At 43.4% G+C, this 16,423-nt stretch overlaps 1 protein-coding gene across 2 annotated transcripts in view; it reads left to right on the top strand.

Moving 5' to 3' along the window:
- The window catches only part of RAB3B (RAB3B, member RAS oncogene family), a 50,403-nt gene extending 35,763 nt beyond the window's left edge, over positions 1 to 14,640 (top strand). For both annotated transcript variants that reach the window (XM_071564719.1, XM_071564718.1), the window contains 3 exons: positions 4,593 to 4,711; positions 9,344 to 9,468; positions 12,747 to 14,640. In XM_071564719.1, the coding sequence (XP_071420820.1) occupies positions 4,593 to 4,711; positions 9,344 to 9,468; positions 12,747 to 12,934 (432 nt within the window). In that variant the 3' untranslated portion in view covers positions 12,935 to 14,640. The remainder of the gene's footprint in view (positions 1 to 4,592; positions 4,712 to 9,343; positions 9,469 to 12,746) is intronic.
- Positions 14,641 to 16,423: the final 1,783 nt, after the last annotated feature.

The raw sequence follows: 16,423 nt of genomic DNA, 5'->3' as shown, positions 1-16,423 counted from the left end.
CAGGAGCTGAGGTGACTGGTCTTGCTGAGAACTGAGCTGTGCTTGCAGGGAGTGAGATGTTCCCTGACACCTGGATGTCTTAACAATGTGCTGCCCCTTTAACCACAGGGCTTGGAAGTGGGTTATCCTGTCTCTAAGGCTGACTAAACTCCAAACAAGGTGAAAACCCTATAGTGTAGGTGTTATGATGTGATGCTGAATAGCAGGGAGAAGAAGTCTTTACCACAGTGAAGCCCCAAACTGTGGTGGGTGCTGTTTTCTGGAGTGGACTTAGCCCCTGCTCTGACTCTGAGCAGCCTAAGCAAGGATGGTGCCAAGTACATGCACCTTGTAAATGTTGCCAGCTAGCTGGACAATAAGCAACTCTTATTCTTGGGTATTATTCTTCTTTCAAAAAACCCAAACTCCATGAAAATCAAACCATAATCCTTTAAAAAACCTGAAAGGTTTATTTCTTTAGAGGCTATTTGTCACATACACTGTTAGAAAAGTCATGGTGCTAAGAGGATTAAATCCAATACAGATTGGATGTTTCAGTGACATTTTAGTTGGAACAAAGAACTTGAGGCTGGAAATCTTCACTAGGAGATGGATGGTTCAGAATGACGGACTCTGATTTTTCAGACCTGCAGCAAAGGGCATCTGTCATAATTTAAAAACTCAAATATGTTTTCTGTGTAAGTACCTTGCAGTTTCTGCTGAGACAGCCAAGTAAATTTATGGAAAGCTGGTTGTGCTTCTGTTGTGAATGTTTATGTGATGGATCTTGTGACTAGAGGGCATCTGCACACAATGCTATTCCATTTAGGTCTCTTTCTCCTCTGAATAACACTGAATTTTGATGGCTCATTAATGCAAAACCTTCAAATTTTTGTTTCAAGCTACCAGCTAATGGTCTTGTGGGTGTTTTTAATTGTTTGTATCAAAGACAGGCACATACATAAGCTGCAGAAGAACAGAGTTGTTAGCACACTGGTGTAAATACACCTCCCAGACACCCTTCTGTGCTTGGTTACAGCCAAGCTCCCTGATTCCTCATCAGGGACAGCCTAGCGGGCTGCTGGATGCTGAGGGCTCAGGCTCTCCTTCCCAGGCTTTTGGCTAGACTGTTAATTAGTGCTCCATCGCCTCTCTGCTGATCCCTCCCTGTGCCTCAGCTACTTGTCTTCTAATGAGTTTGTGGTCTACCTGGAAATCTTGCAAACAGCTTAGTGGGGGGGGAGCAATCTCTGTCAGTTATTTTCTCCTTCATTGCATAAACAGCTTGAGCGTCAAAACCTGAAATGCCTAATTACCTAAGGTTTCTGGTGGTTTAAACTGAGGTAAGGACAACTATTGTAAGTGCTGAAAGAAGTGAGCTCAGATTTTGCAGTCTATTTTATTTATGTTGAGGCAGCTGTGTGTGTGTATAGGGGGTGCTCACTGAAGCTACCAAGAAAATTAAGCCAATTTATCGCTGTCTAAATCTAATGTAACCTGAGGAAAGAAGTAATTTCAGGGTGGTATTACAACAATTCAAATGCATTTGTAGAAATGCAAGTGCAAACCTGTAAGGGGAGATGACATGCTCTGCACCTGTACAGTAAAACAGAGCGAGGAAGCCATCGGTGACTCAGGGAGGTGAATCACATCTCTGCATTGTCCTACCAGGGCAAGGGTGGGAATAAAATTTATATACCATGAAATACAGGATGCCTTTCCCTCACACACACTCCTGTTGATAACCTGAGAAGGCAGACACCTAAGTGTGTCCTAATGAATATGCAAATTACCTGTCTAATGAGCTAAGTGCACTGTCCACCAGAGAATGGGTTATGACTATGTGATGTACAAAGCCCTCTGGGGTTCTGTGCCTCCTACAGCCCCATCTCTCCCTAACATATAAATGGGTGCACCCACACACAGGGGTTCACAGGCAGAATCTGCAATCAGCAAACCAGATTTGCTCAATTCCAGAGCTTTCAAGCCATAGCACAATGTGCCTTTATCACAGGTAAGTCCAATTGCTCACTGAGCTGAGGTACTGAGGTGGTATCAGGACAGGTTTTGGAAGTCACCCTCAGCATCCCTTGGGGCTGCTTCCCAGGACAGCCTGGATAGATGTCCCCAGAGCAAAGTCCTTGCTCTGAGCCACTGTCAAAATTTAATTTCTTTCCAAAATATGCCACATGTAGCCAGACAATATGTCTTGCAATCCCTGACTGCCTAGTCACATCCTCATGCCCTAAGCCAAAATGAGCACTAGTTACAAACAGAGGAGAAAATACTAGGTGAGATTTGGGAGAGAGAAGAACCTGGGAATGCAGGTGTAAAACAATAATGCTGTGAGCATGAGAAGTGAAGAATCCAGACCTCTATGGATTTGTTTGGATTTGTTGGTTGCAGAATCTGTGAAGTTACTAATATTGATTTAGGGCTTTCTCCTAATGAGGCACAAAGAAAGCCTCTCTCCTAGTGCTGGACAAAGATCATTGCACTTCAGCTTTCCTCCCAGCTAAGATATCCTTAAGGTCTCTCTTCACCTTATCAACTATTTTTTGTGACATCTGTAAGAACATTTGAAAGCATTTCCCCTCAGTCAAATTTGATCAAAAGTGCATGTGTGGGGACTGATGATTTAATAAGCCTTGTGTCTTTATAAACTCAGGCTAAAATAAGGCAACTGTTATGTCTCTCTGAATTAAAGGACAATACTATTGCTGCTGAGACTTTCCTGCTTGAAGAAGTGTAGTTAGGATCTAGTTTTCATGGCTGGTTTAGCTGGTCAGCAGCCAAGTCAGGATATGGTGTCAGTGAATACTGGAGTGCTCTGTGGTGGATTTCTCACTGGCAGGAGAAGAAAAGGTCACTCAGGCTGCAAGGTGGAGTCCACTTCATTCTGGTACCTCATGTCAGGAGAGGACAGGAAGACTCTTTCTCGGCCAGGGTACGAGGCTTCATCATGATCCGCCAGTGGACCACCCCCTCTTGAAACAAATGCACTGGTTTAGAGGAAAAAGCCTCTTCTTTTTCCTGAGAATTGGTGGAGAAATGGCATAGCCTCTCCACTGGGAAATGCACAGTGTGTTCCAGCTGTGGATGGTCTCACAGTAGTGCAACAGGCAGAGCCCTTTAAGCAAGCTGTCGGGAGTTTATTTACAAGCACTTTCCTCCTGCAGAGAGGCTCCTGCAGAGATGGTCTGTGTGATACCCTGGTGCAGAACAGCAGGCGATCACAGACTGGCTGCTCTCTCTTCTGGAAGAGCCAACACTGTCTCTTGCATGCAGGAAATACAAAGATCCATGTGTGGGAATGATGGACAAGATGGTTTTAAAGCTGAGTGGTTTCCCACCCACTGTCTACTGGGTTGTAGTGATGTGCTCTGTCTGATCTCTGTACTCCTGCAACAGTGCTCTACATGGATTTATTTCACTTTTCCAGCTAATTACAAGGTTGACAAGTCCTTTAGGGTATTTTTCTCTAGAAAAAAGAACTTTAATCACATTTTAAACCAGTTGGCAGCAAATGCTTTCGTCAGTGTGGGCTTTGGGGGACTAAAGCACTGCTCATTTCAGAACTGCTAAACCATCACAGTAACTAGCAGTCAGCACCATACTGAGCATGTGCTTTGAAGGCAAAGCCTTTTGCCTCCCTGCAGCTGTTCACAGAGCTGCCAATTGCCAAAAAATGAATGAAATAAATGTGTTTGTTCAATTGACAGATAGCTCCTGAATGAGAGATACATTCAGCACATGACTTCTTTCCTTTGTCCAGGAGAAACAGACTGGCTGCAGGACTGCTGATTTGGAAGTAGAAATATTCCTCAGTTTAAAAGCAGGCATGAAAAATGTGAGGCACAAATGTTATTGGCATCCAACAGATGGTGGTTGACATGTTTTCTAGCTGTCATGGGTCTTTCAGAATTCTTCTGTTGCATATGCCAGAGTTTCACCTTTGTGCTTCCAGCACAGGAATGACAAACACAGGCACAGGTACTCTGCAGTGCTGTACAAGTAAAGGGAATTAAGCTGAACCAACAGAAGAAGATTAGGAAATCTCAAATTACTATGTGCACCTCAGACATTGTGATGGGGATATTCCACATTAAATTCACTCTGTATAGTAATGTTCATTGCATCATATCTTTAATTATTGCCTCCAACCTGAGGTAAGAACTGAGTGACCCACAGCACCTCTCCCAAGGACATTTTCCGGACCGTGATGCTGAATTGCAACATGTAAATGTCTTTTTGCCTGGTACATCCTGGACTGTTTTCTTTTGCCTCTGCCTTGAAGTGTCAGCTTTCAGTGAACTCTGGTAACATTTCATTATTGCATTGAGGCTGAGGCAGAGAAGAGCAATTAAAGGGTTGACATCTTTGGTATTTTTTTAATAGTACATGTGTCAAAATGCATTTGACAAATCATGGTTGATGCAAAAGCCTAATTAAAGCTAAAATGTAAGCAGAGTTCATTTCAGTTGGGAGCAAATGAGAATTTTAAAATGTACAATAACAAAAAGTGTTCGCCTTATTTTAGATACAGGACCTCATTTGAACTCTTGCTTCTGAGAACTGAAGTCTTAAAGGCTAAGTATTCTCTTCTGTTCCAGGATACAGCTGGACAAGAAAGATACAGGACCATCACTACAGCCTATTACCGGGGAGCCATGGGCTTTGTGCTCATGTATGACATCACCAGTGAGGACTCCTTCAATGCAGTGCAGGACTGGTATGGAACACTGCTGGGCTTGGGCGGGGTTGGGTTTTGGCCAGTTCTCTCCTCACAAATGTTTGTTGAGAACATGAGAAATCCCACCCTGCATCACCATATTCCTTCCTCTTCATCTAAACCCTGGGATAAGTAGTTTGATTTAGAAACTTTCCTTGGAAAATATTCTACAGCTTCACTTCAATGACAAGGTTTTAATTCGAGTAGTGTAACATACTGCAGTAGTTGTTGCTTTTAAAAGTTTGAATTTATTGTAAAGAAAGAAATCCTTCAATGCATTATTTGGGCTTATGAGGTTTCTGCCTGTGGTGCTAAACCAATCCAGTTTAACAGTGGTTGTTTGATGCACAAGGGTTTGGGGAAAGGAGAAGCAGCAGCGCCATGAATCCCCTCAATCATTTCTGCCTGTAACCTGGTCACTGTGCACTGCAGGGGAGTGTGGTGAGGGTGCAGAGAAAGGCAGTGGTTGATGTAATGCCCTGAGTCTGACTGGTCTGCAGTGATCTCGGTGATGTGCTGGCAGCACGTGCCGTGCGGGCTGTGCACTGGGTCTCAGCATCCAGCTCAGCCTGCCTGCCTGCTGAACACCTATTCTGTACCCTCCAGTCTAGGCTGGAACTCGAGAGCTGCAATGATGTGGTTTGTTGTTTCTAACAGCTTGGCTTTCCCCTGGGGCTGCCCCTGTTTTGTTCTCACTCTCCACTGAGGCAGTTGGTTGTGATCATCATGTCTAAAGATGTGGCCTCCACTTTCACCCCATCTCCAGGACCATGACACCAGCCTGCAGGAGAACTGCAGCACATCCTAAGTTGTCCTTCAGCAGCTGGTGACAGAGGAGTAATTCTGTTCCTTGCTGGAAACACAAACCCAGAGGTTTTGCCAGGAACAGTTTCCTCCATGTGGCACACCCTCCACCAAGCTCAGATGAACCTTCTGCAAGTGTCTGCACGGGGATGTTTTCTGGTAGAATGGTAGGGCAATATCTTTCAGTAAACTATAAACATTTTCAGCTTGGTTCCCTGATGGAACAAGATATATATGACCATAGAGTTCATCTACTTGTCTGTTGGTTCTGCTCTAGTAAGTTTTACTTGTTAGTCATGAACTCAGACAAAGAAATACCAAATCTCAATCTCTGAGCTGCTACTATTTTAAAGTTTGTACAGATGAAGTTTTATATTGGAAGTGGTCTAAAGTCTGTTCCATCAAAGGCACTGGTGCAAGAGTAAGAATTGGGAAAGGTCATCTTTGTCTGTTTGACTTGTTGTCTCCCAGTGCCACGAGAGCTGCAGGAATATCTTTGCTAAGAGCACCTTGTCAGCCAAAGGACAGAGGTGAACCATCAGTGTATTTTTACTGTGTGTATCAAGAATCTTTCCAACCAGTTTTACAATTCTGAGCACAAACGATGTAGTGGGGAGGATAAAATCAGCACATTTCCTTCCTTCCTGGAGCTGGTCCATAGGAGAGGAGATGAGGGTGCAGCACAGCATGGCTGGGCCAGCAGAGTCCTCTAGTGGCTGTGCAGCTGAGACGTGGCTTTTACTAGGCTGAAAAACTGCTTTCTGAACTTCCAAAGGCACAAGAAAATGCAAACAAAAGCTTTTGTCTGATGTTGGTGCTGCTGTATCAGCCCATGCCATTTTCTAACATAGCAAATAGGTAGGATTTTGGGTTTTTTTCCCCCACTGTGCTGTAGGATATGGTTATGCTTTAAAACCCCATCACATTGGATCTGGTCTTCAGTCAGGAGCTATGGTCTCCATGGAAAAATAAGGTGTCTGTTACTTGAGCTCCTTTAGCTCAGAGCCTTTATCTTCATCTCTGGTTCGTTGGTACATGACTGTTTAACAGCCTCCTGATATTTGAAAATATGTAATTATTGTCTTTGAATATAAGATGTGTTTTCTATAGGGTGAGTGGAAGGGTTGAATGAGCTTTCACGACTTTCAGCTCAGCTTCCAGAATTTTTTTTAGTAGTCTGCTTTGATAGCTGTTAGTTGGCATTGGGTTGATAGTTTTGTGTGTAGATAAATCAGTGGTTTATATCTCATTTGAAACTGTACTGGAACTAGAATATACTCAGTATGTGAAACTGTAAATAGAAAATATTATGGAAGCTCTGCTTTGAACAATCTAGACAATTTCATAGAAGACAAATAAAAATTGGTAAAATTTAATTTAGATATGTGACAGCTGGGTTCTCAAACCATCAGCTTTATTTATCTTTAAACCTGATCTCTATATTGGGTTGTTGATACCTCCTGTTGTTAACTGTGAACCTGAGACTATTTTTCTTCAAAGTGTAAAGCACAAAAAACGTGCCTTATCGTTAATTTGGGGGATTCAGCACAAACAAGGCACAGCATTTTTATTGTGCCACAGAAATACGTTTCTCCCTGTGTGTATATTGGGCCACCCTGGTACTTGTTGAAACATCTCAGTTGCACAAGCCTTGTTAATTAGTTATTTGTCTTTCCAAATCTTCTAGAAATTTGCTGCCATTCTTTTTGGATGGGCATCAAGGTTTCTTTTAGATGTCCTTCATAACATTTTTTTGGTTGGTTCATTTTTATTCCTACTAAGAGTAAATGTTGTTGTTCTGTAAGAGATTTCTCACTAACTTGTACAAAACAAGAGGGATGTGTTTCTGTGAGGGACCCTTCAGTCTGTTTGCTTCTTTTTCATTTTCTAAGTAATTCTGTTTCAATGGTTGAGATTTGTCAATGTGTCCCCACACAATGTCAGGGGCTGAAATGAGTCCAGAGGTTGAACTGGTTGTCAGAAGAAGAGCCTGTTACGGTGTTTTAAATTGACCCTGGAGAGACTTTATTTCTGTTGCCTATGAAGGGAGGTTGGGGACATTTCATCTTCTGGGCTTTTGGTTGATTTCTGCAGTCCCCTCATTCTGTGAGGAGCCTTCAGAAACCCCAGAGTTCCACACAAACTCACCACAGACTCATATTAGCTCCCTCAAGGCTTGTCTACATGGAGGCACTCAGAAGGATGAAACTGGAGGAGCCAAAACTGGGACTGGAGTGAGTCCCTTTCTAGGAGGACATGTAAAAAGTTTCATTGCCCAGAGCCTTTGTTTGTATTTGGGTGTTGCACTGTGGCTCTGGTCTTGGGTTAGGGTTATGTTTTCCAATGCAATCCAACCAGGCTGCTGCTTCAAGGCAAGTTGCACAGGGAAATTTCCCCCTTTTTCATAGTTATCTGTGGAATAGCAAATCTGGCTTCCTTCCATGGAAAAGGCAAGTAAGCAACTCAAACTAATTAAAAATTGTCATTAGCAGATCAGAGCTGGAGGCTCTTGCTAATTCAAAAGAGAAGGAGTCAAGTGTTTTATTGTTAAGAGAGTTTAAATAAAAAGAAGTAAAAATTTGAGGAGACTCCTGGCTTTCCTGGGAAATGGCAGGTTTGCCTCAAAGTGTAGTGTCCAGTCTGGAGTGGTGGTTAGGAGGGACAGTGTGGGAAGGGTTGAGGACTAGAGGAGGGACTGGAGAAGGTGGGAAGGAGTGTATTGCTTCTGGCAGAGCAGTCTAATTACCCTTGGAAAGGAGGGAGTCTTAAAAGATAGAGCTGACTTGGTAAAGGTAAAATAGGTTGTGCTGGTCTGAAAGAATGGATGGAAGTGAATGGTATAAAGCTAATACTGTTCTGCTGCTGGCTCTGGGACACCTCACCAAGGTGGTGGGAGAGGACTGGCCCCTCAGGATAAACAGAAAAAAGCCTCCTGTTTGTCAAGGGAAAACTATGAAGAGGCCAAATGTAAGGTCAGAATCCTGGGATCCACAGTGAGCTCCACTGGAGTCTTTAAGTTCCCCTGAGTGCTGCTGCCTAAGCCCCCAAGCACTGCACCCTCTGCCACTGATCTGGTATTGCTGGTCTGTCATTGCATCTGCTGTTTGCTGCCTTAGGTATCACTTAATCCTGCTGGGTTCAGATATTAGCTCACAGAGCCTTGCCTTGATCTCTGTCTTCCTGATTTGGTAAATTCCTGTTACTCTCTAGGAATTGTTTCCATGTTTCTATGCAGTTTTCTGTCTCCATGATCCAGTTTTCCTGTTCAAGCAAAGATGACTTGATGCTTCCTTCTGTTCTTACAGTGCTCCTAAAACTCTACAGCAAATGTGCTGCAGCAAATCAGCATCTTTTTGTTGTCTGCTCTAAATTACTGTTGTTCTGTCTTTTATAAAAAGTTGTAAATCAGCCTGGAGTGTACATCTATTGTATGGCTTTCTCTATGGGACAGAATCTTTAAGAGGTGTAATTGATTGTCGTTCCTCTGACAGATGACAGCTGAAGCAGAATAAGCTTTTTTACCCCTAGACTTCCAAAATTCTTCAGTTCAGCTTTCTATCTGGATCTCATGATCTTTGTAACACTTGCAAAGTCTTAACAAGGAACTTTATTGTCACACCAGATTAATGAGTAGTAAAAGAGAACAGTGCTGTGAGTTACAGAGTCTGCATTCTTGCTTTATGTGTAACACAGGCCATTTGTCTTTGAGCCAACACACAATCTGGGGATGGTTATTTTGTCATTAATGGTAGATGTTTTTGTATTTAACAAATGATTGTATTCTGGCACAGCTGATGGAATGTAACTGTCCTTTCTGACCTGCTGTAGGGCCACACAGATCAAGACTTACTCCTGGGACAATGCACAAGTGATCCTGGTTGGAAACAAGTGTGACATGGAGGATGACAGGATTGTTCCTGTGGAGAAGGGGAAACACCTGGCAGATCAGCTTGGTACATGAAAAGCTTTTCTCTCTACCTCTTTTCTCCTCTGCTACTCTGTGTTCTTTTTAGTTTGTACAATAAAAAGTCCTTCCAGCAGTAATGCTTTAGTAATGGACTCAAAACTAAGAAGTGAAATGTAGGGAAAAAGCAGAGCTATTATATTCTAGGTCCACGTTTTACTTGTTTTGTGCTCAGTAGGCCAAGATGTGCTTGGTAGAACACTTGAAGTGTTGCTGTATCTGTCAAGGTAATGTCTAAGGATGGAAAGAAGATGAAATTTGAAGAGAAAAGCTTTTATTAGCCCAGCAGAGTGAAAAGACAAAAAGTTTTCATAAACACAATTCTGTCTCCAGGTCTCCAAGTACCATGTACTCATTGCAAATCAATGCAAACATTGATTTTTGTTGGAGTTTATTTTTTAACTAAACACTGAAAAAACCAAGAAGTTTATGCATCACAGCTGTAGAATTGAGTAAAACATTTTAATAATGTATCAGGCTTCTTTATCCAGATAAAGCAATGGCATTATGTTATTGGTGTGGAATAGAAAAAGCAAAACAGTTCAATTAAGAGGAAATTGGGATTGCAATGAAAATTTTAGAATGAACAGCAAAATAAACTCAGACTACTTTATAATTTATTTATCATTTTTCATTATCTATTATAGCATATATGATATTTTTAATATGGCATCAGGGTTCTGTGTTAAGATTTAACTGTACAATTGTCTTGTGTTACAGAATTCAAAGTAGCAAATAAATCCTGTTAAAAATTTAATTCAAATTTAAACAAGAAGATGGTCACTGTTCCAAAGAGTTAAGAGCAATCAGATTGTTTTTTCATGTTTCATGTGGGGGGAAAAAAAAAGCATGTCTGTAAAATCCTGCAGGTTTAGAGCCTTCAAGTTAAACTCTGCATATGGCAAGCACAAAAGGGTCCCATTTGTGACTGGAGCCTTGAGGCACTGCCATCATAACCAAATAATGAGCAAATACCAAACTAACCCATCATTATTATTATTATAATAACACATCGTTACATGTAGGACTAGCAAAGCAAACGGAGACATGGTTAGTTTGTAAAAGCAGATATGGGCTCTTTTACCCATCAGAATTTAATTTGCTTTTGAAAATACCAGTGTGAACAAACTTGGTTCCTGGCTTGCTCTCAAAAAAGGTTGTGCATGCAAGTGTATCCACATATTTTGAAGGAATAATTCCACTGTTAGTAGCTGAAAATTTCAGAGCAATGTAGAGAGTTTTATTTGAACTCCAACTTGGACTTCTAATGCTTTTTTTCTACCTGCAAAATTCATCTGTTTGATTACAAATTTGACATCTAGAATCTGAATCAAGCATGGGATACTTCAAAACACACACACACACACACACACACACACACACACACACACACACACACACACACACACACAGAGTTACCATAGCAACTGATTCCATCAGTGGGAAACTGTTTTGTTGGAGAATCCCCAGTTCTGCCCCTGCCCTGTCCCTGTGCTTGTCCAGCTCACCCTGGGCAAACACACCCCAGTGCAGAGCAACCCAAAAGCTAATCAAGCCTTTGGGAAGTGCTGTCCCAGCCCTGCTCTTCTGTACCCTCCCAGAATACTAAACACTTTTTAAAAGGGCTGAAAAATAGAACCGATTTTATCAAACAGTTTTTCCTTAGTAACCACATTAATGTGTACAGCATTATCTGAAATTATTTTGTGTGTTAGGTGGGAGGAATCTCTTTAACTGGCTATTGACTGCTTAAACTGCTAATGTTCATCATAATGATTCACATAAAGGTTATCCTTCAGCATGTTTATCTAAATTTGTATAGTGACATTAACATCATCGAAATAATACCCTAATCAGATTAAGAAATCGTTGCTGGCTTGAGTGTGAACTGAAGCAAAACAGATTAGTTTAGCAGGAGCTAAACCAGTGTTGGACTGGGAAATATCTAAGTGCAGTTCTCTGATTTCCTGTGCTTTTTATGCACATTTTTATTCACCACCAAAGACAGCAATTGGGGCAGACAGAGCACTCATCTGAAGCAGGAAAGCTGTCCCTATTCAGTTAGGAGGCAAACAGCTCCATCATCACTTCACCCATTATCCCAGGAATTCGAAAAGGCATTAGAATGCGGTGGATACATCGAGGTGACTCAGCCCACCAGCACTGACACACCAATCACTTAAGATAAATTATCTTTCCCTTTGTTTGTGGCAGAACCGAAGGAAATTGATGCAATGCGGAAGATCCCCCAAATGAAGCACAATGGAATGTAGCTTATTGCAAAAGAAACTCTCCGTGTGCCTCAGCTCTCGCTGCTGGCAATTTAATAACCTGGTAGAACAGCAGCACCAGCCGTTGTAAGCAGTGGTTGGCCCTTGAGGCCCCTGAAGATAAGGAAATGCTTCACAGCTCAGCGCATTCCTGCTGCTGGGGCAGCGTTTGGGCTGTCTGGGAGAGCCTGGATGTCCCAGAGATCCCCTGGATGTCAGTGAGAAGCAGCAGGAAGAGCTGTCTGTGCCATCCCCTCCTTGGCAGAACTCCAGCCTTGCTGGTTTGGTGTTTTTTATCAGGAGGGGTCAGTGTTGAAGGGTCAGTGCTCATCGCTGCGGCTTGGAGCCAGCCACTGGATACCAGATTAAAGCTGAGCGTAGTTCAGTGGGGCCGAACCTCCTGTCAGGATGATGCCCGGTTGTGACATGTGGTGTACAAGTATTAATCCCCCTGAAGAGCTTTTCATCTGGACAGACAAAGAATGGGAAAAACAAGACCAAAGTCAGGGAGCATTTTGCTCATGACGGCCAAAGTTGGTCAGCAGAAGGAATGAGCCACAATCTCCCTTCTCTCTCTGGCCTCTGTTCTTGCCAGACTGCAGCAGGGGTTGGTAGGGGCAGCCTGGCCCTGGGTAGGGCTGTGTGGAGCCCAGGAAGGTTCCTCACATCTTGCTGGCCTGTCACCAGCTGCAGCCCAGGGGACCTTCGCTGCTGAAAGGGGCAGAATTCACCTCCTTTCTCCTGGGGTTATTCAGATCTGTATCATCCGCAGATGTGCTTGCCAGGGCAGTGGAAAGGATCTGTGTATCCCTTTGATAGCCCATCTTACTGATGTTGATAAATGTTAGAAGTATTTCTGCTCACTATTTCAGCAACCAACTGAGCTTAAGAATTATCTGATGTCTTGTTTTCTTACAGTGTATTCTGAAAAAAGGGCTATTTTAAAACCCGTCATCATCAGTCTGTAGTGACACTTTTTGCTCACTTTTTTCCACAGGTTTTGACTACTTTGAAGCCAGTGCCAAAGAAAACATCAACGTGAGGCAGGTGTTTGAGCGCCTGGTGGATATAATCTGTGAGAAGATGTCGGAGAGCATCGAGTCAGACACTTCCAGGGGCACCTCTGGGAGGGGCATGCGACTCACAGACAACCCGCCCCCTTCGCAGCAGAACTGCTCGTGCTAGTGACCCTTCCCCCTGACTAAATTCTACCTTTTCATTCGTGGTGGTTCATTATTATGTAGTCCAAAGGCAGAAGTGTCTGTTGTAGAACCTGGTATGTTTGTTTAATGTGCTGGAGTGTTAATAGTATGTATTTCCCCATCCAATTATTTATAAATCTGAAAAAAATATTCTAAGTGTACCTAGTGTGAATGTGAGCTACACTGGAGCAAAATAATTGTATGGTGTTTCTAATGTTGTTTCCACAGAGAATGTTGCATATTTAATTACAAATTCCTCTATTGCAGAAAGAGTTTTTGTCAACAGCTGGAAGCACAAAAACCAATTAGAAGGGACAAGGTCTAAAAGAAAATGGGTGAAAATACCTTACAAAGCAAGATTATGCTTTTTTAAAACATAAAACAAACAAAATCAATTCCCAGGTATTTTGAGAGCTGTTGTTGGCTGTCCTAAAGACATGGACCTCAGTTTTTCTGTATGATGGAGCAGAAAGCAGTGTGGCAGTGTGAGGTCTTCCAGAGAGGAAAGGGAGGGGGATTTTGTGTCAAATCTCTAAATAGAGGAAGAACACATGGAGGAATCACATCTACCAGGCAGGGGAGGAGGAGGAGGCCTTGCAGCAACACCTGCTTTTTTCCCTGTGCTGTGGCTGGTGCTGGGTGAAGGAGTGAGAGCCCTTCCAAGGGGCTCCCCTTGCCTCCAAACTTCTCCACCCTCCCCAGTAACTGTTTACAGAGTGCTGGGGGTGTTGCTGTGTTTGGCACCTTCTTGTCCCTAACCCTCTGTTTCTAAAACCCCAAGAGCTGACTGTCCTGCAGCCTTTCCCCTGTATCCTGTAGTTTTACCCCTCTGGGTCTGGATTTACTCTCAACTCCCTCCTGGTGGGGTTGGTGCAGGACAAAGGAAAGGGGGAATTGGCTGCTCCATGCTTAATTGGAGGCAAAATCTGAGTTGTAAGACCTGGAATTGCACTGTCTCAGAGAGATAAAAACATTGGGAGCCAAAATACAAGTGTTGATAGATATTAGTGCCAATATTATTAGATTTTCTTTCTGCATTTTGTTGATTTGTTTTTTTAATTTTGTGCTAGATGGGTGTGTGGGGGGATATTTCTTCTGGTTTGAGATTCAAATACCACAAAGTATAACTTAAGAAAAGGAAGATTGATTAATAAAACATAAGTGTGAATGAAAAATGGCAGAGACGTCCTGTTAAGAGTTATTTGATGAACTTTTTGTTGCATCATTCTTTGAAGGGAAGAAAAATTTTTAAATTGAGTGGATATGGAAAGAAGTTTCAGATGGAAATTCTGGAAAGTTTTATGGCTTTATCTGTGAGCTCCTCTGACTGAGGGTCTTCCTGGTGTCAGGAACCAGAGTGGAGTACCTGCCGTCTGCATTGTAATGTGCTCGATCATGACTCCAGTGAGTGCTTTTGTAATTTTGTGTTGTTCTGTCTCAAATTGTAACGACTCTAAGAAAAAGAAGCACAAATTCTGGACAAAAATACAACTACTTTGGGGTAGTTTGAGCTCATTGTGCTAAAAGTTTCATCCCTCTGTTCGTGTGTTGTTTTCAGAAATCTTTACTATGACGTGTTCTGGGTGTGTGTGATTTAGTCCTGAATGTGTGACTTGTGCAGTACTGGGATTGTGGTTGTTGTATCCAAACCCCTGAAACTGCAAAATAAAGAGAAATGGAGTCCCTGGGTGTGGCCAGAGAGCTGTGTCAGCTGCATTACTTGTGTTAGGCAATCCCAGGCTTGTGTGAAGAAATCCTTTTAATGCTTCAAAAATACATCAGACTACATTGGTCTTTGTTGGCAGGGTCATTATCTTTGAACCCAGCAATCTGGAATCACTATGTATGCTTAAAACAAAATGAAGAGATGGATTAATTGGCCAATAAATGTGCAGTGCTATGTTCTAATTGTAGAAGCAGCATGTTTGAGGGCAACATGAATAACTAGCAAAAATTAAAAAAAAAAAGTCCACAGCAGATAGGAATGATTTTGAGCTGCGCAGATGTAATTGAGTACCTTAGTGCAGTTAATGATTTGTCAGCTCAGCAACTAAGTGGTAGAAGGAAATGCATTCAGCAGAAATGGAATATCAATTCTTGTCTTTCACTGTTTTTTCCCCTGGCAGAAAGGACCTTTCCCCATCCTACCCAATTTATGATTGTATTTCACTGTGTTCCAGTCAAGGCAGGTGAGTTTTTTTTAAGCCATACAAGTACATTGCAGGCCCTTCAAGTTAGGATGGGTAGAGTTGTCTTTCACAGGACAAGCCAGCAAGTAGGAGTCCAAAGAACTGGAAAAGACAGGAATTCTATCCTGCCCTATACTGCATACATGGAAAAACCTACTATTTGGTGCAGAACTCCTGCAGAGTTTATTTCAAATAGGGAATCAAATCATCACAGGCAGCTGGCACATTATGTATTTTGTGTCTCTCATCATCTTACATTTTCTGTGATGGAATACAGGGAAAGCTTTTTTTTACCTTAAATGGCCTGCAGCTGATTTCAGTGTAAGTGGCGAGTCAGTAGGAATTATTTATATTAACTTGTAAAAGGTCATGGCAGAACGTGAGACAGGGATTTGGCAAGGGAAGGAACAGACGTGCTTGTACTGAACCAAAACCTGCACAAAAACCTGCTTGCACTGAAGACAAACCCAAAATTGGTGGTGTGGTTTTGTATGGAGCTGTCCATTTGCCCAGGATAGCAAGTGTTGATAAAACAGCAGGGCTACAAGAAAGGGGTACTGGAATGTGAAAAGCAAGAGGTGACTGCTCTTCACAAGCATCTCTATGGCTTGTAGGATACAGCACCGAGCGTGAGTGCTCCAGAAAAAGCCATAGGGAAAGCTCGGGATTAGAGATGGGTCTTGGCTTCCATCTTGTGGAGAAATAAAGCACTGAGGTATCAGGCACGCATCCAGTGTGAAATGGGAAAAGGCTGAGACCTGTTGAAGCGGCCACGGCAAGAGCAGAGCGTGTTTGCGGCGGAGCAGCCGCGGGCACGGAGCCGGTCAGGACACACCAGCACACACCCCGGGGACCCGCAGGCCGCTCGGGACACACCGGCACACACCAGCACACACCCCGGGGACCCGCAGGCCGCTCGGGACACACCGGCACACACACACCGGGGACCCACAGGCCGCTCGGGACACACCAGCACACACCATTACACACCCCGGGGACCCGCAGGCCGCTCGGGACACACCAGCACACACCATTACACACCCCGGGGACGCGCAGGCCGCTCGGGACACACCAGCGCACACCCCGCGCACCCGTTCCCGGAGCACTCTGAGCGCGACACTCCCGCCCAGCCCCGCCCCGCGCCAGCGCCAGCTCATTGGCCGAGCAAGGTGAGCGACAGCGTGCTGGACCAGCCGGTGAAGGCAGTGACAGGAGGCCGGCTGCCATCGGCCGGCTGTTGGACTATTCCAACGCGAGAGCAGGGGCCACAGCTCAGCCCGCGG

The sequence above is a fragment of the Pithys albifrons genome, chromosome 10 (assembly GCF_047495875.1).
Source record: "Pithys albifrons albifrons isolate INPA30051 chromosome 10, PitAlb_v1, whole genome shotgun sequence".
Taxonomy (NCBI): Eukaryota; Metazoa; Chordata; class Aves; order Passeriformes; family Thamnophilidae; genus Pithys; species Pithys albifrons.
Note: the sequence above shows the minus strand (reverse complement) of the source record. Positions and strands in the feature narration are given on the sequence as shown.